A 22,531-nucleotide genomic window follows, 5' to 3' on the forward strand; every position below is an offset into this window, starting at 1 on the left:
GTATTCTAGGCCGCCACGTGAGATCGTTCTCATTACCTCGAGGGTTTGTACTTTGTGTTGTGTAACATTACAAAATTCATTATAGGGCATACACGACTCAAATAAATCAAGTATATCACGATACATTTTATTTCTATACACAATTGACCAAGCTGAGTGAATTGGTCTTTAAAACGTCACCAGATCTGCAAACATGTCCCTGACATATTGAGAAGAAGTCCCCATGCAATGGAATTGAATGAGTCCTCATTTGCATAGCGGTTCGTGATTGGATCTCACCGCAAAAATGCACTGCATATGTATTGCGCTGCTTGCATATATGAATAACGGTGCGAGAACATAATCGTCAAGTCGTTAGATTTGTCGCAACCCGGCCGATTACGTACTAGTCTTATACAAGCCGAGCTGATGGAGTTCGACTGAAGTTCACGGACAAATATGACTATCTAACGACTTGTCATCAAGTCTAGCAAAATCACCGTTTGTTGCCATCAGTTTCCTCTTTAAATATATGGAATTTTGGGGCCCTTGCACATGAGGGTTTGTAGCAAGTAAAGATCAACCACCAAACCGGACTTTAAAGGTAGCATCAATCATTTGTATCTTGTGAATTCTGTTCGTTTGAGGCAACAAAAGTGCTCAAAATCTAAGCAAGGGTACTCAACAGCTAACCCGATGAAGCTTCAGCTCAGTGAATGCTGTATATTCCGAGAAAACAATATTCTAGGATAGCGATTTCAAATCAAAAGTGGCCGAGTCACGTTTTGAATTGGGCCTGAATTCAGCTTCCGAGACAGGTTCTCAATGCCTGCGCGCACTTCGCCGAATAAAAAACGAAAATTTCCAAGAATGCGTCGTTAGACACATTGTTGGAAATGGCCTTCTTTCATTGATTTCTTCAAAATGACAGCTTGCCAGAGTGAACAATTTCACAGGGAGTTACCATCTTTAAACCTAGTCAGTTACTTTTTGGATAGCTGCAAATGATGGACTGTACCTTTAAACTATTTGATAGCACTACTCGGCTAACAAGTGACATGGCGTCGGTGAGTAACAAAGAGCACCTCTCTGGGACCAGCACAAGCATTGTTTTTAGCCATCTTATAATTGCTTTTGAAACTTGTATGTACATAAACAGGGGTGTGTGATTTAAGATGAATACTGAAGTCCACTCTACAGTTTTGCCCCCATCCGTTTACTGTAGAAGCCGAAATTGTTGTCACAGGTCATCCAGTGCCCACCGTCCACCACGATGGTGTGGCCTGAGATGTAATTGGCAGCTGGGCTGGCCGCGAAGACTGCACAATCGCCAACGTCCTGCTTGGTACCCATCCGCTGGAGGGGAAAGTTCCTCAGTACCTCTTCATCAAACATACCTGCACCTGGGAGAAAAGAGTGACGTATTCAAGCCAGGCAAATTCTTGAAATATTTTCGAAATAACAGCGATGCTGTTGAAACCCAAAAGCCGGAGTCAAGATATCATCCGGAAACCATTAACCTTTAACTCACCACTGTGACCTTGACCTTTGACCCCACAACCAATCCCATGGTTTGTATTCACTCCATTCACCATACCTCCTCCCTGGCAAAGAAAGTACAGTTGGGGGGTGACCGAATGACGCCATCTTGCCTGACTGCACTTGCCTGTACTTACAAATCCCCTGGTGTATGTGCGTCACACACAAGGAACGGTGCGGGCGCGTCAACCAGCGAATGTGTGTGTCCCGCCCATGGGACGTCATTGCTAGGTAAAAGGGCGCCCTCTTTTGTTGGCACAAGGAGCCCATACTACTCCATAGTTTGAATTAGTGCATTGGCCAAGACGATTAAAAATGATCCATTTCCATCGTTGACAACCTCATTTTGACTAAAAAATATTGGCAAATGAAGATCAGTAATGTCACAGCAATGTACGTGATGTCATACCTCCTCTGACTCAATCAAATAGTTTTTGATTGCGACCATCGTTTTACCAGACTTGAAAAATTATTGAGGTATGAAATATGACATTTGTTTCTGTCCAATAAAAATGACATTGTAAATGATACTGTGCAATGATCATAAAAAAAAAATACACAAAGTATGTGAGAACAACTTTTTCATGAAAGAAAAACACAAATCACGGAAAGCGATAACTTTCATTTTCCTAGATGGCCTTTTTCAATTCAAAATTTGGTTTTGCCATTTACCAACTTTTTTTGTGTAAAGACTGTACACTCATTTTCAAAATCTTGCATTTTACCTAGCCGCCTTATGCCCTCTGTGTCGGCTATTGGTCCTGGAGCTATGCCCACCACACGGATGCCCTGAGGTCCCCACTCATTGCATAGTGTCTGCGTCATAGAGTCTGGATAAAAAAAAACAAAGACAAACCAAAATAGATAAGACTGGTGAAGCACTGTCTTATTAAACTTTTATGGTTTAAAGAAATTAAAAGTTTTTTTTTTTAAGTAGAACAAAGAAATTGACCTGCTACCTCCGGATTGCTATTGTGACGTGTGGTGCCAGCTCTCCTGCGTCAGGCTGGTTTGGTTGGTAGCGTGCCGTCCTGATGATGTCCTATCCCTGCAGTGGTGGGCCACAGCACCAGGCTATCCCCGCTTCTCGGTTGACCGGATCAGCCAGTAGTAGTCAGGGCAGTGGAATGGGAGTGGGAACCGGGAATCGGAATGTGGAGTCGTAGGAAGTGGGTGGAGTCGGAATGTGAGTGGAGTAGGAATTGGGCGGAATAGTCGGAGTCGGAATGTGGGCGGAGTCGGTGGAGTCGGAATGTGGGTGGAATAGGAATGGGGGGGAATAGGCAGAGTCGGAATGTGGGCGGAGTCGGCGGAGTCGGAATGTGGGCGGAATCGGCGGAGTCGGAATGTGGGTGGACCAACTTATATCCCTTGGGACTTTGCCCTTGACTTAGTCCTAAGTAGACCCTATACCCTAAGACAGACTAGTAATTGGTGAACAGAAACAGTAATCAAGTACGGTGGTCATGCCTTTAATCATCATCCGTCATGTCATTCCACATAATTAAGAGCCTGAACAATTATTCTAATCATAAGAGAATCAAGCAATCAACTGACTAAATCCTAGCCCTGCAGCTCCTTTTATAGACTTTGAGCCCCATAAGCTAGTGCACAACTTCTCTTTGCCATACAACAGTGCATAAACTCAATTGACCAATCAGAAACAAGGATTCCTTATATGCAAAGTGTGGGTGACTCACAGTGTGCTAGTGTATTTAAAACATACAGTTGGTGACTTAATTCCTATTCCGTCACATAGCCCCCCTCCCAAAGTTTTCAGTCCCTGAAAACTACAAGAGCTTTTAATAAAACAACTCAGATGAAATAACTAAGACAAAAATATTTTACATGAAAATTAAGTTTGGTAAATCTTTAGCACATTCCAATACTTCTCGGAAACATTTACTTTGAAAAACAACAACTTGGTGGTTCAAAACTTAGCTTTAAAACTTGACTTACAAATATCTCAGATCTGAACAAAATCGTATAAACTTTAATTTCTTCAGAAAACATTCCTCAATGTTATTTTTATAGAGATTTAGGAGTTTAGGTGGAAGTTCTTGTCATCCTTTCCTGATGGCAGGCTACATCGTTCCAACAGATTGTGTTGCCGTATTCCCTGTTGATGTCCTCTTCACCCTCTGAGGTGTGTAGCTGTCCCTGGTTACCTGGACACTGGACTGGTCCTCCTGGCGTAGCACTCTGTGGAACTTCCCCCCTTTTCGTGGAAGTACTTCTTCCACTTTCGGAGGTTGACGTCGGAGCAGCTTGCCTCTGAGGAGGAGCCGAGCGGCTTGCAGCTCAATTACAGGCGTGATGTGGACGGTCTACTGGACTTTTGGCTGGTCTTGGCCATTGTGCTCCCACCCCGGTGGTTTTTTTTCTCGTGCCGATCCCGGGAGTCCCTTCTAGAGAACCGTTCGTCGCATCCACCACAGCGAAATTGGGCCTGTTCCCTGTGGCACTCTCTCAGGTGTCTGACCAGGTTAGATCTTTTGGTCGTGGTCATTCCACACCCTGGCTCTGGGCAGCGGTGCACTTCTTGCCGGGACGGGTCTCGGGGGTCTCGTTGCCTGTCTTTTCCCTTGTCGGCTCCCACCTTGAGCTTGTCTTCTGGCATCTCCCCTCGTACCTGGAATCTCGGTGGAATGCCCTGGTGGAATACTGTTTGAATTCCTGTGGAATGTCTCGGTGGAACATCGGAATATCGGTGGAGGGATGCCGAAGTCTTGGCGGAATGTGGCTGGAATGTTGCTGACTTTCCCCCAGTGGAATGTTGTTGAACCTTCCCTTGGAATGCCACTGGAATGCTGTTGGAGCACCTCACTTTCCACACACGTGGCCTCACCATGATGTTCTCTCTCACCATGCTTGGCGCTTTTGCCACATGTTGCTTGAGTAGTCCATGAGCCTTTCTTCCATGGAACTTCGCATGGCCACAGCTCTCACAACTCGTTGCTGTTGTCCGTACATCCTTCGTCATGCCCGACCAGTAGTAGCGTCGGCGCACTATCTGCAGTGATTTGTAGACCCCGGGGTGACGTGACACTTTACTGTTGTGTAGTTCCTTGAGAACTTTCTCTTGAAATGTGGGCGGTAGGACCATCTGCCATCTGCCGCGTTTTCCATTCTCCAACTTCCATTGACGTGACAACACACCATTCCGGATCCGTAGCTGCCTCTGAGCCCAGTATGTCTTCATAGCTGCCGATTCCTCCGACATGGCTTCCCATACTGGCTCCTCACCATTCTCCATCGCCCGCATCATCGGCCCAATTGAAGAATCCGCCAGCTGTGCGTCCCTCAATTCCTGCAGTGTCCACCGTGGAGTTCTTGTCAACGTCCATGCCCCTCTTTCATTTTCTCCAATGGACTCCTTGAGAGTAGCCTTTGTCGTCGCCGTGTCGTGGCTCTGCTCTGGTAGAGACGGCTTCCCCACGACTAGCTGTGTTAGTCCCTTGGGGTTTCCAGTAGCCCATCCTCGGCTCGTAGGAGTTGGACAATTTCTTTTGAAATGTCCCAAGCCCCCGCAATTGTGACAGGTTTCGATGTCCCATGGTTGTCTTCCTCCTCCATCTCTCCGAATCCCAGCATCGTTTACTCCTCCTTCGTTACTCTTCGGAGCTGCGGTCTTGCTGTGCATTGCCTCTGCTAGGCCAGCTATCATTGCCTCCAATGCATTGAGTTGTTCCAACATGCCCTGTGTATGCCGGTTGAATTCCTCCCTGGAGACAGTTTCAACATATCGATTAGCCCTTGGATTTCTGTCCTGCCTACCACCTTGGCCCCGCTGCCTCTGTCTCTCGGAGTTGATGAACGATTCTGTCTCCAGTGCCGCCCGTATCGCCTCATCTAAGGACTTAGGGTGGGCTCTGAAGATTCCCGCCCGCACTTCTCCATCTGGGATGGCATCCATGAAATGCCCTCGGGCGAGTCTTTCCCGCGAATCTCTGGGGAGCTCAGGGTATGCCAATTCCGTCAGCCGTCGGACGCTGTGACCGAGTGCTTGTAGACCTTCGTTGACCCCCCTTGTCCTACTCCTCAGTTCCGACAGGAATCTCTCGGCCTGCTCCCCGGGACCGAATCGTCTTTCCAACCTTGTAGTAAGGTCGTTGTAGCTCAGTGTCTCACCCTGGACCCCGTCTCCAAGCACTTGCTGGGCCTGCCCCTTCAGGCTTGCTGCCAGGAAAAATGCTTTCTCTGCAGAGGTCCACGCGTTGATCGTTGCGCAAGACTCAAAGTGAGCCTTGTAATCCCTCCAGGGAATATCCCCTGAAAATCTGTCTGGAACAAAACTCGGCTTCCGTTGTGCTCGGTGGATCTTCTCATCCCCTGCACCTGTCTTTTTCTCTGGTTCCTCCGTGGGCCCCTCTGGTTTCTTGCTCCCAATTGTCACTCCCGCCAACCCTTGCTCCAGTCCCTCCACCTTCATCGGTGAGGAAACCTTCGGTGGTAGCTGTGGTTGACTCGACTCCATCTTGGTAGCAAAAACTGGACTCCACGTACTTGACCGTTCACTTGAAACCGGCATGTACTCGCTTCCGGCTCCCGCTCCCGCTCCGGGCACCTCAAACGGTCTCCCTTGAGCAGAAGCGGTGCTTACGCTTGCTTCGCTTGTAGTCTGCCTTGCTGCTGCTGCATACCCTGGGGATGTCCGCATTCCTGCCGTCATAGTGCTGAAGACTAGTGGCACATAAGGGCCGAACCCTGGTGGTGCTTGCCATGCTCCACTGACGGTAGTGATTCCTGGTGGTGCGGAAGTTCCAATATTCACACTTCTGGTGGAATATTCCCTTGCTCCCGCTCCGCCCGGGCACCAGTTTTCGATCTTCCCGATCGTCACTGGTAGCCTTGGTGCTTGCTCGACTCTGGCTCCTGATATCTGTAAGTTGCTCACTGGAGTAGAGGTGCTCAGTGGGTTCAACATCGGCGATCCTCCGGCTGGTTCCCCCAGCTCGCCCATCCATCCACGTTGTGGAGTTCTCTGTTGAGACCCCTCAAGATGTGCAGGGTTGATGCTCGCCATCGGTTGCCTTGCCCACTCTTTTCCAACTGTGGTCCATCCTGTCGATCTCCCTAGAAACAGCCCAGGGTTCACGGTGGATGTCATTGGAGAGAACTGGAGCTGCGATGCTTCCTGGACTGGTTGAAGGATGCTGCTTGCTCCGCTCGTCACCGCACTTCCCACAGCCGCTGGAAATAAGTCACTGCCTTGATACCGGAATTCCACTCCCGAGTCGACTTCTTCCACTCGGTGTCTCCCCGGTGTAAGCACCGCTTGCTCTCTTTGCTCCATTCCGTTGTCTTCTTCCTTCAGCTGCTGAATTCCACTGAAGTTTCTCTCCTGGTGGATCCCACCGCTGCCACCAATGTGACGTGTGGTGCCAGCTCTCCTGCGTCAGGCTGGTTTGGTTGGTAGCGTGCCGTCCTGATGATGTCCTATCCCTGCAGTGGTGGGCCACAGCACCAGGCTATCCCCGCTTCTCGGTTGACCGGATCAGCCAGTAGTAGTCAGGGCAGTGGAATGGGAGTGGGAACCGGGAATCGGAATGTGGAGTCGTAGGAAGTGGGTGGAGTCGGAATGTGAGTGGAGTAGGAATTGGGCGGAATAGTCGGAGTCGGAATGTGGGCGGAGTCGGTGGAGTCGGAATGTGGGTGGAATAGGAATGGGGGGGGAATAGGCAGAGTCGGAATGTGGGCGGAGTCGGCGGAGTCGGAATGTGGGCGGAATCGGCGGAGTCGGAATGTGGGTGGACCAACTTATATCCCTTGGGACTTTGCCCTTGACTTAGTCCTAAGTAGACCCTATACCCTAAGACAGACTAGTAATTGGTGAACAGAAACAGTAATCAAGTACGGTGGTCATGCCTTTAATCATCATCCGTCATGTCATTCCACATAATTAAGAGCCTGAACAATTATTCTAATCATAAGAGAATCAAGCAATCAACTGACTAAATCCTAGCCCTGCAGCTCCTTTTATAGACTTTGAGCCCCATAAGCTAGTGCACAACTTCTCTTTGCCATACAACAGTGCATAAACTCAATTGACCAATCAGAAACAAGGATTCCTTATATGCAAAGTGTGGGTGACTCACAGTGTGCTAGTGTATTTAAAACATACAGTTGGTGACTTAATTCCTATTCCGTCACACTATTCTGGCCCCCCCCCCCCCACCCTGTAACATTTTGAAATCTAAGTTACTTTCTCCTGCATTCTCAGGCAATTTGAGAATAACTTTAGAAGCTTTGAGTCAAACTTTTCCAGCTATTTATTATTTTTGGCGTAAAGTACAGTTCAGGGTACATTTTTGTACATAATGTACGCGTACACATGTCGCGCTGGAACTGCACAGCGCAAAACAGTGCGTGCTTTTCAGCATTGCGACTTTGAGAATCAAATCCTCGGACCCGAGCGATCATAACACATATACTATGCGTGTGTAAATAATCAGTCTCCATCGATCTACTTCAACCACGTTCTCATCGGACACATACATGTAGTTCATATCAGATCGAAGTAATGTACATGTACATAGGTAAATTTCGGCACGCAAAACTCGATATGAATAATTAATTAGTACATTCTACCCCCCCCCCCCCCATTTTCTCAACGGATTCACATGGGTTGACTTTTGAGGCCCCAAAAAAAGGATTTCCGAGGAAAACCGGACAAATTACATCCCTTATACTTACCAATTGCTGCTTTCGCTGCACTGGCATGGATCTGAAAAAGCTGGCCTCGATAAAACAGTGTTGCAGATATATTGATGATGACGCCTCCATGGTCCTAAAAAAAAGAAAAAAAAAGAATCCAAACAATGTTCGTCGATTGTAAACTGAAGTCAAATTTCAATTTCTTATGGTTTCTTTTTATGCCTGTGAAAAAAAATCGGATAACTGCACGACAATTTCCTATTTATTATTTTCAGGATTCAATACGAAAACCTGGCCATCCCTGACACCCTAAAACAACATGTACTTTTTTTTACTGCATATAAAGTCAGTCAGCAGCTTTCCACAGTTTCAATACTAAAAGTTACTCATGTACATCTTGTATGTGATTCAGGTTCAGGACTGCCGACAATGTACAGTTTTTTCAAACAAATAAAGGAAATTGTAAATAATGTGATTACAAAAATATTTGTGACCTGCCACAGCATAATGAGGAATAACCCCCACCTTTGACTTTTCAAGTTATGTACATCATGTTAAAGCGCAAATCATTGGCCTTCCAATGACGCCAAATTTATTTCTGTAGCTGAATTCCAAAGATATGCCGCAGGAACTTTAACAGTGTCCCGCCAATCTTCGCCAAACTCATTTCGAAAAAAAAAGGCTTTGAAAAAAAAAGATACACATTGCGCTGCCAAAAGCATTGATAAACGTTCTTCAGTTTTCCACTTTTGCGGGTATTTTTTTATATAAATGCATAGTGTGAATCTTGGATACCTTGACTACTCAAAAATACAAAAAAAAACAATCAATATCAATTTTGACATGATTTTTCTACTGTATCCGACTTAAGGGGTCGATTACTCAAAACAAGGTTTTGGGGGACAATCCTCATTTTGCATCATCAGGTCACGTTTAACCATCAGAAATAGTTATCACATAATATTTTGTATTGTAATATTCGTTTCCTTCCTTTATTCAGACTTGTGCCAGTCTGAAGTCCTTCTTTGTCTATCCCACTTGTTTAGAATCTATAACCCTAGGCAAGCAAAAGGTTTACGAATGATACCAAAGTTGGCGTACCCTCATGTATTTTTCGTAGACGGCTTTGCAAGTGTTGAAAGTCCCCACCGTGTCAATCTCCAGAACTGTCTTGAAACCGTTAAAGGAGAGACTACTGGCCGGTGCTGGAAAATTTCCGGCAGCTCCTAAGACGGACAGATTGCAATGTAAAGAATATAACTTGACAAGCAGCTGAAATGATTATTTTGTGGTAACTTTCACTTCTTGTGCCTATCTCTTGACAGTCCAAATTTAATTTAGATATATTGAAGCCAAAGCGTGGAATCTTTTGGCAAAACTGATATTTCAGGCAAATTTTTTTTTCAATTTTTTTCCCTAGGGCAAATATTTCAAAAAGCAGTTGGAAGAGAGTTCAGGTGTGGTTGTTCCACTTTGTGGTTGGTTCCACACGTGGATTGGGTTTTCAGTCCCCACTTGATAATTCCGTGGGTTTTCCCCAGAATATTCTTCTGGGATTTTCCTGCAACCTTTAAAAAAAACCTGTCGTTTCTTCTCATTGTCTCCTCTCTACAGGTTTCTTCAGGCTTTCGAGCTACAGTGCCTATTACTAGGACATTTTTGAGGACTCACAAAAAATATCAAAATGAACATTTACCATTGACGAGAATGTCAATTCTTCCATAATGATTGAGAGCTTGCTCAACACTGCGCAGCACTTCCTCCGGCTGAGTAAAGAAGAAAAACAAAGTCATTATAAATATGTTTAGGGAACTGTTCGGAACCTATTCATAGGATAGAACGTTGAATGTTTAAAACCAGTTATAGACCCCAACAATAAACTTTACAGATTGTCGCAAAGTACATGTGAGAGAAGAGATACTATTGACGCTTATAATTATGCACTACTATATTGCTACACAGCACATTGCAGAGAGAAGTAAATGCAATGGAGGAGACAAAAAAGCAAAAAAGAACAGCCAAAAAGTGTTTGTTAGAGTTTTGGAGCTTTGGGGATAAAGATTGATGATATGCGAGCAGATTCGGCGGGCCGGGCGCCTTGTATAGGAAATTCCGTAACCCGGTTGTTGAATTAAAACAAGTCAGGTGTGTTTACAAACACAAATGCCCCGCAACCGTGACTGTTTCCATGACATAACACCACTCTAACATCAAATTACATGTACCTTGGTCAAATGGAACGTTCATTGACAGCATTAGTGTCTTCTGTAGGTTTTATATGAATTAATCCCTAATCCCTATGATCTCAGCATAAATACAAGATTTCTATTGTTTTAGCCACTGTGACCTTGACCCTTGACCTTTCGACCCCCAATGCGATAGGCTCCTTAGGATTGCCAAGGACAATCCACAAACCAAATTTGAAGTTCATATGTAAAGTATATCTCAAGTTATCGCGCTGACAAAATTTCTTTTGTTTTTGCCACTGTGACCTTGACCCTTGACCTTTTGGCCCCAAATGCAAAAGGCTTCTTAGGATTGCCAAGGACAATCCACAAACCAAATTTGAAGTTCATATGTAAAGTATATCTCAAGTTATCGCGCTGACAAAATTTCTATTGTTTCAGCCACTGTGACCTTGACCCTTGACCTTTCGGCCCCAATGCAATAGGCTTCTTAGAATTGCCAAGGACAATCCACAAACCAAAAATTGAAATTCATATGTAAAGTATTTCTCAAGTTATCGCGCTGACAAAATTTCTATTGTTTCAGCCACTGTGACCTTGACCCTTGACCTTTCGGCCCCAAATGCAAAAGGCTTCTAAGGATTACCAAGGACAATCCACAAACCAAATTTGAAGTTCATATGTTAAGTATTTCTCAAGTCATCGCGCTGACAAAATTTCTATTGTTTCAGCCACTGTGACCTTGACCCTTGACCTTTCGGCCCCAAATGCAAAAGGCTTCTAAGGATTACCAAGGACAATCCACAAACCAAATTTGAAGTTCATATGTTAAGTATTTCTCAAGTTATCGCGCTGACAAAATTTCTATTGTTTCAGCCACTGTGACCTTGACCCTTGACCTTTCGGCCCCAAATGCAAAAGGCTTCTTAGGATTACCAAGGACAATCCACAAACCAAATTTGAAGTTCATATGTTAAGTATTTCTCAAGTTATCGCGCTGACAAGATTTGTCCGGACACACACACCCACCCACCCACACACACACCCACCCACCCACCCACCCACGGAAGGACAAGGCGGAAACAGTATGCCCCTTCGGCTTCGCCGCGGGGCATAAAAAGATGTCAGCCCAATTGACCAATCAACAGCTTAGTCCACATTTCTGATTTCTAAAATCTGTTGACTGGCGCGCAGGGTCTCATAACATTTGAATTGCTCTGATACATAAGACGTTAGATACGGAAAAGGCTCTGTTGGAAAGCGGGCGATACTCAGACTAGGGAGGGGTAGGGGCTGGGGGAATTATTTTCTTAAGGAGGTAGTTTCAAACTTACCTTTCTGACATCAACTTGAATTGGTAGACATCTTTGTCCAGTGGCACTCTCTAGTTTCTTAGCTGACTGAGAGAAAAAAGGGAATTGTTTAGAATTACTTTTTCATTCTCCAGAAAATCTATGGTACGGAGCATAGGTATGTTAAGTAAAAAGTCTGTCAATGGCTTGATCAGGCTGGCTCCGGTTTCAGTAGCATGAAACTACTGAGAATATTTCTATTCCCCTGGACGGGATGCTAGTCCATCGCAGGTTACTCCCCAGCTAATGCTGGTACCCATTTATACTTCTAGGTGGAGAGATCAGCGAGTTGGGGTGAAGTGGCTTGCCCAAGGACACATACAGCATACGACCAACAGCTGGATTCTAAGCCATGACCCTCTGATCGTGAGTCACGAACCCTAACCACTAAGCCACACTGTAAAGTGGACTGGTCCATTTCAATTTGCGAACTTGTTCAACGAGTCTCTCCACACCGAGTACATACAGGATACAGGTACAAAAACAGTTTTGTTTGGTCTGGTCAAATTAAACAAATAAAACTTGTATTTTGGCATGTGGGGGGGGGGGGGGAACCTTGATACACCACTGGGTTCTTGTGACTACGAATTGTCATGATCAATTACTTGCAATTGATTGCTTAGGTCATAGTACAGATTAAGATGATTACCTCTTGCAATCTATTATATTTTCTGCTGGCTATAACTGTGTTGCACTGATGTCTATGAAAGAAAGAAAACAATGATTGATATCAAGCACTAGTATGGATACAATAGTGAATGGCTTACTGTTTATAGCGAAAAAAGTGTACGTTAAAAATATTGCTGGTACATGTAGTATGATCTGGGAAAGTGTATTGTTTTCAAAGGCAGCCTTAGGCCGAGTAAAAAGAAAAACAGTTCCTCATCACAGCTTGCCTCCTTGTTCCTGCCTGCCTCTAGTCCCACTAACTGGGGCGCTAGAACTCCTTTTTTGACATTTGGGATGTTGGTCTGTCGTAGTACGACAGACCAACATCCCAAATGTCAAAAAAAGGAGTTCTAGCGCCCCAGTTAGTGGGACTAGCCTGCCTCCTACATTTTTTTAAATTCATACATTTGCAATATATTTTTCAAATAAACTGTCACTGTATTGTCTTTATATTCGTTACCAACAAAATTGTAGCTATGTAGAAAGGACTACAGCTCCTTTGGACACAATTTTGTATCATCAACAGAGTCGAGAAAATGGAAGAATCCCGCCTCCTCCATTTTTTCACAAAGTCTGGACGAGAAACTATTTTATTTTTTTTACTCAGTCTGACATTATTTTTCAACCAAACAATTCACAGATGTAGTTTTGGTTCACTGTACCTCATGAAAATTTCCGCAATTGTGAAGCAAATTCCCGATCCACCACCTGTGATGAAGGCCACTTTTCCCCTGAAAGAAAAACCACCAAGCACAATTCAATTGTAAAAAGGTTAAAAGTCCTGATTTCATACTAGTAACATCCTATCAAAATCTAGTCCGAGTAACTTGGACCCAACTTATCGCCTTTTTTAACATTTGGACATGGTCTGGCGATATCGCCAGACCATGCCCAAATGTTAAAAAAGGCGATAAGTTGGGTCCAAGTTACTCGGACTAATCAAAATCCTAAACATCAAAATCCTAGGGCATAACCATCACAGTTATTGCCAGCTGAGCGTTCTTCCTTGTTGTTTCTGCTCTATTATTCTATAATTATAGTTAATATAGTCATGATAGTGATTCTTAAGACAAGAATATATTTGACAAATTAGAATCGTTTATTTTCTTTTATTTCTTTAAACAATAACTAGGCCTATTATTTAAACTTTAGTTGTTAGACTGCAATTGGAACAGATTTTAGACCCCTTGGCTTGGCCTTATCAGTGAAGCTAATACGAGATTACTTAAACTTTAAAATTAATACTTACGTCAAAATATCGGGCTTGAAAACATAGTCGTAACTGGTCAAGCACACATCTACGTCTGGGCTGGCCATTTTAAGTGTCAATCCAACAGACAGTTCAGGCTTGGAGTTGACACAATCATTACAAGTTAATACATTACAAGTTTTACAACTCTAGTTGCAGTTTTGCCGTACGCGTCGTCTATCGCACGTAAACTTTACGTTAATAATATTACCCACCACATGTTATTATCCTAATTTCATACCGCCCTCTTGTGTCAAGTTCACCCGGCATTTACATGAAATACGTACAGCGATACTAAAAATCGCTAGTTTACTCAAATGACCGAAAGATTCTGACCAATCGAATCATGGCTAGATATTGATGAGGCTGAAGGGCCCCTTCAACTTCTGACCAATGGCAAACGCTCATGACGTCACCGACTTCCGATGTTCGTAATGACCCGTCTCATCTGCATGCTATGACGAGCAGAACTTGAAGCAGACTGAATTCCCGTCAATCCAAGTGGGTTCGGTTCGTTCACGTTCGTAATCTTCAATTCATCCAGAAATCACAGACTTTAACTCAAACGTACCATGCACATTTTTCTTGACAACAGGTTTTTTTTAACGACTAGGCGTTTTAAAGCGGGTACATTAATATTTTAGATACTGATTTAATTTTAAAAATACACTGAATAAAATAGTTCTTTGCATTGCAATCGAACAGGATAAGAATTTCTAAGCATCAATAACCATCATAATTATTATTTAATAAAAAAACCCAATAAATTATTGTTTGCATCAATACAATGGCTTGCGTTCCGTGCACTTAACGCAATGTAAACGTTTACTAACGTTGGGAAACGATTCCCCATGCGCAAAAGGATCGCGAACGTTGCAGCCCAAGTGTTCACTTCAAAATGCCTACAACGATGGCTTGGGTTTGGAGAAAACAAAAACATCCCGCCTGACCAGAGCTGTACGTGCTTATCTCACGTTAATTTAGACGTAGAAAGTGCAAAAAAGTTAAAATCCAAACTATTGTAAAGTTGGTCGCAGTTCTCTGTCATCTTTTTTTTTTAATTATAATATATATGAACATAACGCATTTTTTTCTCGATTGGATAATGCGACTGACGGTTTTTTGTCACAACGTTTTTAAAAATCTTTCAGAAGATGTTCGGAAATGTTCCCGCCCAAAGGAAGACCTAGGGGACTATTCCCAGTGTTTGTTATTGACAGTGATCTTTGTATTAATTAAACATTGCGTATACACTCACGAAATATATTGATTTCTTTAGTATTATAACCACGATATGAAAATCTGATGTTTGTTAACTAAGCATCAAAATAACATTATGATTGGAGCTCTTAAGTTAAGAAACACAACAAAACCACTTGCAATGGGCCTATACAGTATTATTTTAGTTTTAACTGGTTATAAAAATTGGACTGGGAACGTTGCTTGACCCTTCCGTCCGCTTCATGTTGGTAATGAGTCTTTTCCATTGGCTGAACTGAATCCAACTGCTCATTGAATTTGTGAGACAAGGTCATCGAACGTTGATGAACACTGAGCATTAAATTTTCTTCTCTCCCTGATACGGTCCAAACGTACTAAGAGTTCTTTTGGGGAACTTTGATGACAACCTGAAATTTGATCAGAAATATTAAAGTCGAATTAGATTTCAGGCAAAAATGGTTCTTTTGTACAGAGGGGTGCTCTCTAAACACGACTTCATCTGCTCACGTCGCCAGAAATGTATTCCTTTATAACTCTTTCCTTTCATTTTGATGTCTTCCTGCAAATGGATTCCATATTTTTCTTATATTTGCGCAACGATAAAGCAGCGCGCACTTTCTTCAGTAACATCACTTTAAATCATAATTCCGCCTTTACTGTTTCTTAAATAAAACAACTTACAGTCTTGACTTCACAGTAGTCCTTGAAACCATCTTCACCTCTACAATGCAAAAACAGAAATTGCGAGGGAAAAAAGGTAAGAAAATGAAACTTTAACCCATTTGGCACAAGTTGTACTGAACAATGTGACAAAGAAAAAGAAGTCTAGATATTTCCTTTGATGAGTTTCCCGCACGATTTTTTTTCGGGGGGGGGGGGGGGGCATGTCACGTCTGCATACAAGCAATGTAGGCCTACTTTGAGTGTATCCAAACTCCAAAGGTTCAACTTACAGATTGTTAATTTTATCAACATTATATAGTCTTATCGCAGAGTGCAAAAGCAAACAGACATAAATTATGCACTGTACAAGTAAACCATGCATAGAGTCCAAAGTCACATTTAAGCAGTGTATAATGGCATTGGAAACAGCCTAAACCAAAGCACTGATTTAAAGCTTGCAAGAGAACAAGCCACCGTGAATATATACTACAAACACATATTAACTGTGTAGCATAAAGTAAAATCTATATACGACTGACATTCTCCAGCGTTTGATACCAAGAACATATTTAATTATATGAGCATTTCAGATGCGTTTTACTATTTACTTCATATCTTTGACTGCTATCATTTAGTTTACAATACAGGGTGAGTAAAAAAAAAAAAACACCCAAATGTCGGGACCATTATTTTAGTGAAGCTCTGCATGTGGCACTTTCAAAATCTATGATATGAAAGCCCCATTCATACTGAGCCTTCTTTTAGTACAAGAATCATTCAAATTACTCATGTAATTTTCAAGTTACGGAATGTTAAACACAACCACCGTTTTAAAGTTCTGTCCACGGATCACAAAAAGGTAAGTGACTGTTCTTTCAGCACTACGAAAACAAATCACAAAGGGTGTGTGTGAATTGTTTGTTTTCGTTTTGCTGAAAGAACGCGCGCCTTTTTTGTGATCCGTAGACAGAACTTTAAAATTGCGGTTGTGTTTGAAATTCCGTAATTTGACAAGTACATAAGTGATTTGAATGATTCTTGTACTAACAGAAAGCTTATGGATTGGGCTTTCATATCCTAGATTTTAAAAGTGCTACATGCAGAACTTCACTAACAAAATTGTCCCGACTTCTTTTTTTTTCACTCACCCTGTAGATCATTACAACTGTTAAAAGTGTTACAAAAATGATAGTTGGAATTCAGTTTCATTTTGCAATTTTTGAAAGAACTTACCCATCCCTACCAACACCAGACATTTTGTATCCACCGAATGGAATCATGGGAGTTATGAGACCGTAGTTGTTAATCCTGGAGGGGGCAAAAGTGAAATTGAATTGAAAATAAAGTGGCCTTTGGTATTTCCCGGTGCATGTGATAAAAATACACGTCTATCAATCAAGGATTTTTTACTGGGCAGTTTCCGCCATTTTCCGATGGGTCACAAGAAAATCCGCTCCGTAAAAACACTGAGAAAACAGTGAGAAAACAGTCAATCTTGCACCAGCTGACTACCGCTAGAGTGAGCTGTGTGCAAATGTCACTGTTTCTACTTTTCAGAGCAGGGGCGGCGGAACCGATGGGGGGAGGGGGGGGGAAGGGGGAGGGCACAAAAGTCGCGGTTATAAATGTGCCCCCTCAAAACTGCTCCTTAAACGCACACATAAAAGCATATGAGAGCGCTACAAATAAAACTGTCTCCTCTCATAAAATGCAAAACTGCCCCTCTAAAACACAAGTACCCCTCTTGCATAACAAGATTTAACAATACCCTTCCCCTTTTTACAAGCTCCCAGTGCATAGTTCGAAATCTGTGTTACCAAATAATGCCCAAATAAAGCGAAAGAACGATATTAAAGGAAATAATTCTCATTAAAATAAACGAAAAATGTACCAGATAAGGCCAGCTCTTATGGTGTTGGCTACAGTCAACGCCTTGTCAATGTCCCGTGTGAACACGGCACCAGCCAGGCCGTATGTCGTAGCGTTAGCACGCTCGACCACTTCCTCGATGGTTTTGAATTTCAGAATCTGCTGGACCGGCCCAAAAATCTGAAGAAAAAAAATCAATCCAATCGAATAGTTGTGTGTTCTTTCTCTGATAATAAAATTAAGAAGTAAATATAATTTGGCTTGAATTTACGAATTTCAGTGCAAAGCTTTTATTGAATGTGACGGCTTACCTGACCTGCGATCTATTGTGAGACGTTAGAATCGCCTCGTCAGGGAACCAGACTAACCTCTTCCTTGGCAATGCGCATGTCATCTGTGACGTCAGAGAAGACGGTGCTCTCCACGAAGTAGCCACAGTCTCCCTTGCGTTGACCTCCGCACTGAAGCTTGGCTCCTTCCTTCTTGCCGCTCTCGATCAGCTCCAAGACCTTATCCAATTGATCTTGGTCGATCTAGGAATGAATCATCGGTGAAACACGGGCCCTAAGGTTGCAGACCAGTAACCCTAAAAATGCCTGTATTCAGGTTATAACCGTACACTGTCAATTTTCTCTTAATAGAGAAATTTGTGACTCCTGCACTCTTGGCATGGTAGAAATGAAGGGTCCCAGATGTAGGCCGAAACCGATCTTTTAGGCCAAAAAAAAATTTCCGGTTTCTGGTCTGCGCGCGCGTCGCCGTAGCTATGCGCGTCGGCATAATTAAGTATAAGCTTTATTTGGCCTCTCTGGGCTCCCGTATATTTGCACTAAATTTAGTCGGGCAAACGTCGCTCTATTTTGCAATTGAGTAGAGAGATCATTTTCCAAAATGGCGATGGGCTTTACATTATTTTAAAAGATACATTTTATGCTTATTGTGGTTAGTGATTACGCTTTGTTGCACGCATAAAACTGGCGCCCCCCCGTACCTGGGGTCCGCCTTCCGTCTTGACATCGTACGGGTCACCGACCACGCGTCTCTCCGCTCTCTCCCTGCTCTTCCGGACAAATTCATCGTAGATGTCCTCCTGTACGAAGATCCTGGTGCCGGCACAGCAGACCTGACCGGAATGAAGGAAGACGCCCCAATGGCTCGTCTCAACTGCGTAGTCAACTGATGCCAAGAGAAAATAGAAAACACTATGAACCAGATAACAGGCGGGGTATAAATGTCGCTACTACGGTCAAATCGGGGTAATAAATGTCGCTACTGTAGTCAAATCGGGACCAAATTTGATCTAAAATCATGTCTCCGTGTCGCTACCTGGTACGGCCTCACACTCTCTAAGATGGGATACCCGAAAGCTGTCACCCGAGACCTGACGCGCTGCCGAATAAGCATCGCTGCACTCACCGAAGCTTGTATCCCAGGAAGCGGAGAACGCCGTGTCCACGATTGAGCTGTATCACTCTGATGGTACAGGCTGCACGGAGGGAGTTGCCTTGCTCCTCAACAAGGTCAGCCCATCCTTTGTACAATGGATGCCAGTCTCTAACCGGATCCTTCATGCACGGCGCCATAGACATTGATACATCACCATTACGGTCTACGTACCGGGTACCACCACGCCGTTTGATGGTAGATCAGTCCGATATAGACAACACAAACGTTGGCACTAATTAAAATGTTGCTGTCAGGCAACAAATTTGAAGCCCTGGGTGCTCTCGAAGAAGACAAACAGTCCGCTTGGTCTACGTTCAACGATTCTCTCCGCCGCCTGCCATAATTCTACTCCACGTACCTCACGTACGACCAACTACTAGTCATTGGAGACCTGAACGCTGTCAGCAGGTAAGAGCGCGCTGGCTTTGAGCTTCGGCTCCGGGCGACCAAATGACAACTCGGCGCGCCTCCTCAACATGTACTTCCTTGCCAACCTGTCAATCGTAATTGGGTACTTCTTCACACTGTATGCAGGATGGCCGCATACTCAGAAGACATTCTTTACGGCAAACTGGTATCCAGGAAGAGAACTGTTGGCTGCCCCCAGCGCACTACAATGATTCCTGCAAGCATGATATGAGGGCACTCAATAACGCCACTAGGAGGACATTGCAGAAGATCGTACCAGATGGAGAAGCGCTCTTGGGCACCGTCCGATGTGGGAAGAGGTAACTCTCCCGAGTCTGGCTGAGGAAAAAGAGCTCGCCGACAGGTGCACCGCACTACAAACGATCCAGAGACAATCCACAGCTTTGGCCAGAGCGGCAGTAATTGTCATGCATGCATCGGCATCTGCTGCCTTCCCATAGCCGACACTGTTCCGGTCGCAGAGGGACAGAGACAATCAAGGTCGACTCCCGACCGACGGAGGCCTATTAGAAAGGCAAATATTATATTTGAAACTCTTATCTTTCGTTTATTTTCATATGACTTACGGTCACAGTCTGCGAAGACAACGTTTGGACTCTTCCCACCCAGCTCCAGATGGATTTTCTTCAGGTTACTGTTGGCTCCAGCTCGCTGAATGATGCGCCCAACCTAGACATCCATACAAAAAGTCTGAAGTTAAAATATTGTATAAATGTCTATAGTTCATCTTGAAATAGGGTATAGAAAGAAACAAAAATGGAGAAAACAAGATGAGGAAATTCTGTACCTCAGTTGAGCCGGTGAATGTTACCATGTCAACATCCATACTGCCTGTCAGGGCTGCTCCAGCTGTGGGTCCGTAACCAGGTACCACGTTGATAACACCAGGAGGGAAACCAGCCTCAAAATGACAACAACAAAAATGTTTTATTTTCCAACGGTCTTCCCATCTATTTTTGTTTTGTCTCGCCAAAAATTTAAATTGTACCCTTTATGGTCCCATCCACGTACGTGTTGCCAACGCATTTGCGCATTGACGCAACGTATAGGTGTTATCGTTATTGCAAACACTTGCAACTTTTCGTCTCTAATTATACCTCTTTGACCAGCGAAGCAATGTAGAGAGCGGTGAGCGGACTCTGCTCTGCCGGCTTGATGACCAGCGTGTTGCCCACGGTCAGAGCGCAGGACAGCTTCATCCCGGTCAGCCCACAAGGGAAATTCCAGGGAATAATGGCTGCCACCACGCCGATCGGCTCGTAGCGCGAATAGCAGAAGTAATCCCCGTCTAATGAGTGTGGAAGAATGATAGTCAGATAAAAAGACGGACGCACAGACTGAGGCGGCAGAGCGAATGCAGGGAAAGTCGATTGAATCAGGGACTGTTATAACAAGCCGCCTAGCTTTGCAGACTGTGAGTTGGCATGTCACGAAGTGCACATGTATGAATAAAGATACTGTAGCGCGGTCTTCCTCGTCTTGTCCTCATCCAATCTGTCGCTAAACGCGACAAAAATTGGACTTGACAAAATGAGCTTAATTTCAGTACAATTCAACTTTATTTGGTAGCGCACAACTGTTATAATCGAGTTCGAAAGTTTCCTACATTTTGATGGTTTACCTGAAGTACTGCAGCTGATGTTTTTAATGTATATCAACTTCACGAGGTCCAAATATGTAATTGATAGCTTTTTTCCTGATTGGTCAGCATCTCATAGGAGTTGGGGGCTAGCTCACCTAGGGGAACGACCTTTCCGTGAAGTTTGTCTGCGTAGCCGGCACCGTACCGCAAGTAACTGACGCTGGCCATGACAGAGACTGTGGCGGTCTTGACTGGCATACCATTGTCCATGACCTCAAGGTTCTAAAAGAACAAGACAATAAGACCAATGTTGAACAAGAGCCATCTACAGCCTAGGGCTCGGGTTTCCCACCCGGTAGAGTTAGAGGACAATGGGTTTGTATCTCTACCTTTTGCGCATTCATTGTTGACAATTAAAACAAAAAAGAGCACCACGTTGTGCCACTTTCAAGTACCGCCTCCACACGGTTGAAAACCTTCATCGGTTTAAGCCCTTACCGTGAGATACTCCTGGTCCCTCTCGATGAGGTCCGCCAGTTTGTTGAGCAGACGTGCCCGACCAGTTGCGTCCATGCGTCGCCATGGTGAACCCAGCTTGAAGGCATCCTGGGCAGCGCGGACCGCCTTGTCAGCATCCGCCTTAAAAATAAAACGAACTCGATTTTATCTCTCATATACGGAGTTATAGACTGAGGTCTTGTAAAAGTTGCTCTTCAATCTTCTGATCTTACCTTGTCTCCTTCCTGAACATCGCACGTCTTCTTGCCCGTGGCCGGATTGAGAGTCGCAAAGGTCTTTCCGCTCACGGAGTTGACGAACTCATTGTTGATGAAGATCTTGACGAGAAATAACAATAGGTTATTTTATGATAAGGCAATAATAGTGTATTTGGAACAGTTTTAAACGTCTGGTTTAAAACCGCGTATACAAATGTATACTGGTACATGGTCGCCGCTAATGGCCCGAGCCAAATGCTCCCCACATGACAGCTAACATCACCTCTCTGAGCCCCTGAAGAAAAACCCCTGATTCTGTTAGAAATAATCAAATTATATCGCCAACCTGCGTGTATTTCACGTCAACGGGTGCCATTTTCTATGGTTTCCAAGCTATATGGTTGTACACTGGATCCCTCCAGCCGGCAAAGATGACGAAGCGCAGAAGGTCAGATAGTCGCCTATCACCGTTCTGTTATAATGAAGTTGTGTCATTCTATAAATGTTGGGTCCAAAGTCTAACTTTTGTCCTGTTCCTGTGACCTCGGTACTTTGTAATTTGCCAATCAAGTGTTATAAAGAATGACTGGTTGGTTGGTTGGTTGGTTTGTTTGATTTTTTTTGGGGGGGGGGGGCTGTCTGTTCATAATCACTCTTGGAAGACGATTACATTAGTGCCCAAATTTGGACCCCAAAATTTTAGAAAAACCCTGTTATATCACCATCCTTCATATGAGGGCGCCATGCAGGTACCTTTCCCAGCATGGCCGATTAAAAAAAGTGAATGTAGCCTATATTCCTTGTACCGTGTAGATTAAGACCTCCAAAAAAGTTCCTCATAACCGGAGGCTTGGCACATCCCCCTCAAAATCCCGTTGCCCCACATCCTCAGGTGCCCCCCCCCCTAAGACCAGGAAAGTTGTCCCTAACCGAAGAAGTCGTTTTAAGTAATTAAACCAGAAAAGGTATGCTGT

At 44.0% G+C, this 22,531-nt stretch overlaps 2 protein-coding genes across 3 annotated transcripts; both read right to left on the reverse strand.

Moving 5' to 3' along the window:
- Nucleotides 1–106: 106 nt before the first annotated feature.
- On the reverse strand, nucleotides 107–13,884 carry LOC119722290 (peroxisomal 2,4-dienoyl-CoA reductase-like). Of its 2 annotated transcripts, none has more exons than XM_038192334.1 (9): nucleotides 13,632–13,884; nucleotides 13,045–13,113; nucleotides 12,363–12,414; nucleotides 11,696–11,761; nucleotides 9,872–9,941; nucleotides 9,277–9,401; nucleotides 8,215–8,308; nucleotides 2,244–2,348; nucleotides 107–1,376 (listed from the first exon to the last, which is right to left on the reverse strand). In XM_038192334.1, the coding sequence occupies exons 1-9, from the start codon at nucleotides 13,697–13,699 to the stop codon at nucleotides 1,174–1,176; spliced, it is 852 nt and encodes a 283-aa protein (XP_038048262.1). In that variant the 5' UTR covers nucleotides 13,700–13,884; the 3' UTR covers nucleotides 107–1,173. The 2 variants fall into 2 exon arrangements, with proteins under 2 accessions (XP_038048262.1, XP_038048261.1); XM_038192333.1 differs by having other exon boundaries at nucleotides 107–1,382; nucleotides 13,632–13,882.
- Nucleotides 13,885–15,196: 1,312 nt separating this feature from the next.
- Nucleotides 15,197–22,032, reverse strand: LOC119722288 (retinal dehydrogenase 1-like). The gene is made up of 13 exons (XM_038192329.1): nucleotides 21,904–22,032; nucleotides 21,573–21,677; nucleotides 21,340–21,480; nucleotides 20,997–21,123; nucleotides 20,357–20,547; nucleotides 20,047–20,160; nucleotides 19,826–19,928; nucleotides 18,376–18,560; nucleotides 17,753–17,917; nucleotides 17,407–17,564; nucleotides 16,749–16,823; nucleotides 15,534–15,573; nucleotides 15,197–15,259 (listed from the first exon to the last, which is right to left on the reverse strand). The coding sequence occupies exons 1-13, from the start codon at nucleotides 21,931–21,933 to the stop codon at nucleotides 15,227–15,229; spliced, it is 1,467 nt and encodes a 488-aa protein (XP_038048257.1). The 5' UTR covers nucleotides 21,934–22,032; the 3' UTR covers nucleotides 15,197–15,226.
- Between the last annotated feature and the right edge of the window lie 499 nt (nucleotides 22,033–22,531).

The sequence above is a fragment of the Patiria miniata genome, unplaced genomic scaffold, assembly GCF_015706575.1.
Source record: "Patiria miniata isolate m_02_andy unplaced genomic scaffold, ASM1570657v1 HiC_scaffold_15, whole genome shotgun sequence".
NCBI classification, from domain to species: Eukaryota; Metazoa; Echinodermata; class Asteroidea; order Valvatida; family Asterinidae; genus Patiria; species Patiria miniata.

Excerpts from the sequence above, each read along its gene's own strand:
- LOC119722290 (XM_038192333.1), bottom strand. The coding sequence starts at position 13,699 with ATGGCCAGCCCAGACGTAGATGTGTGCTTGACCAGTTACGACTATGTT. Across the intron at positions 8,309-9,276 it reads TCTACGAAAAATACATGAGG|GACCATGGAGGCGTCATCAT; the intron begins GTACGCCAACTT and ends TCTTTTTTTTAG. Across the intron at positions 2,349-8,214 it reads TGCAGCGAAAGCAGCAATTG|ACTCTATGACGCAGACACTA; the intron begins GTAAGTATAAGG and ends TTTTTTATCCAG.
- LOC119722288 (XM_038192329.1), bottom strand. The coding sequence starts at position 21,933 with ATGGCACCCGTTGACGTGAAATACACGCAG. Across the intron at positions 21,678-21,903 it reads TTGACGTGAAATACACGCAG|ATCTTCATCAACAATGAGTT; the intron begins GTTGGCGATATA and ends TTTCTCGTCAAG. Across the intron at positions 15,574-16,748 it reads TCTGGTGTTGGTAGGGATGG|AGGTGAAGATGGTTTCAAGG; the intron begins GTAAGTTCTTTC and ends TTTGCATTGTAG.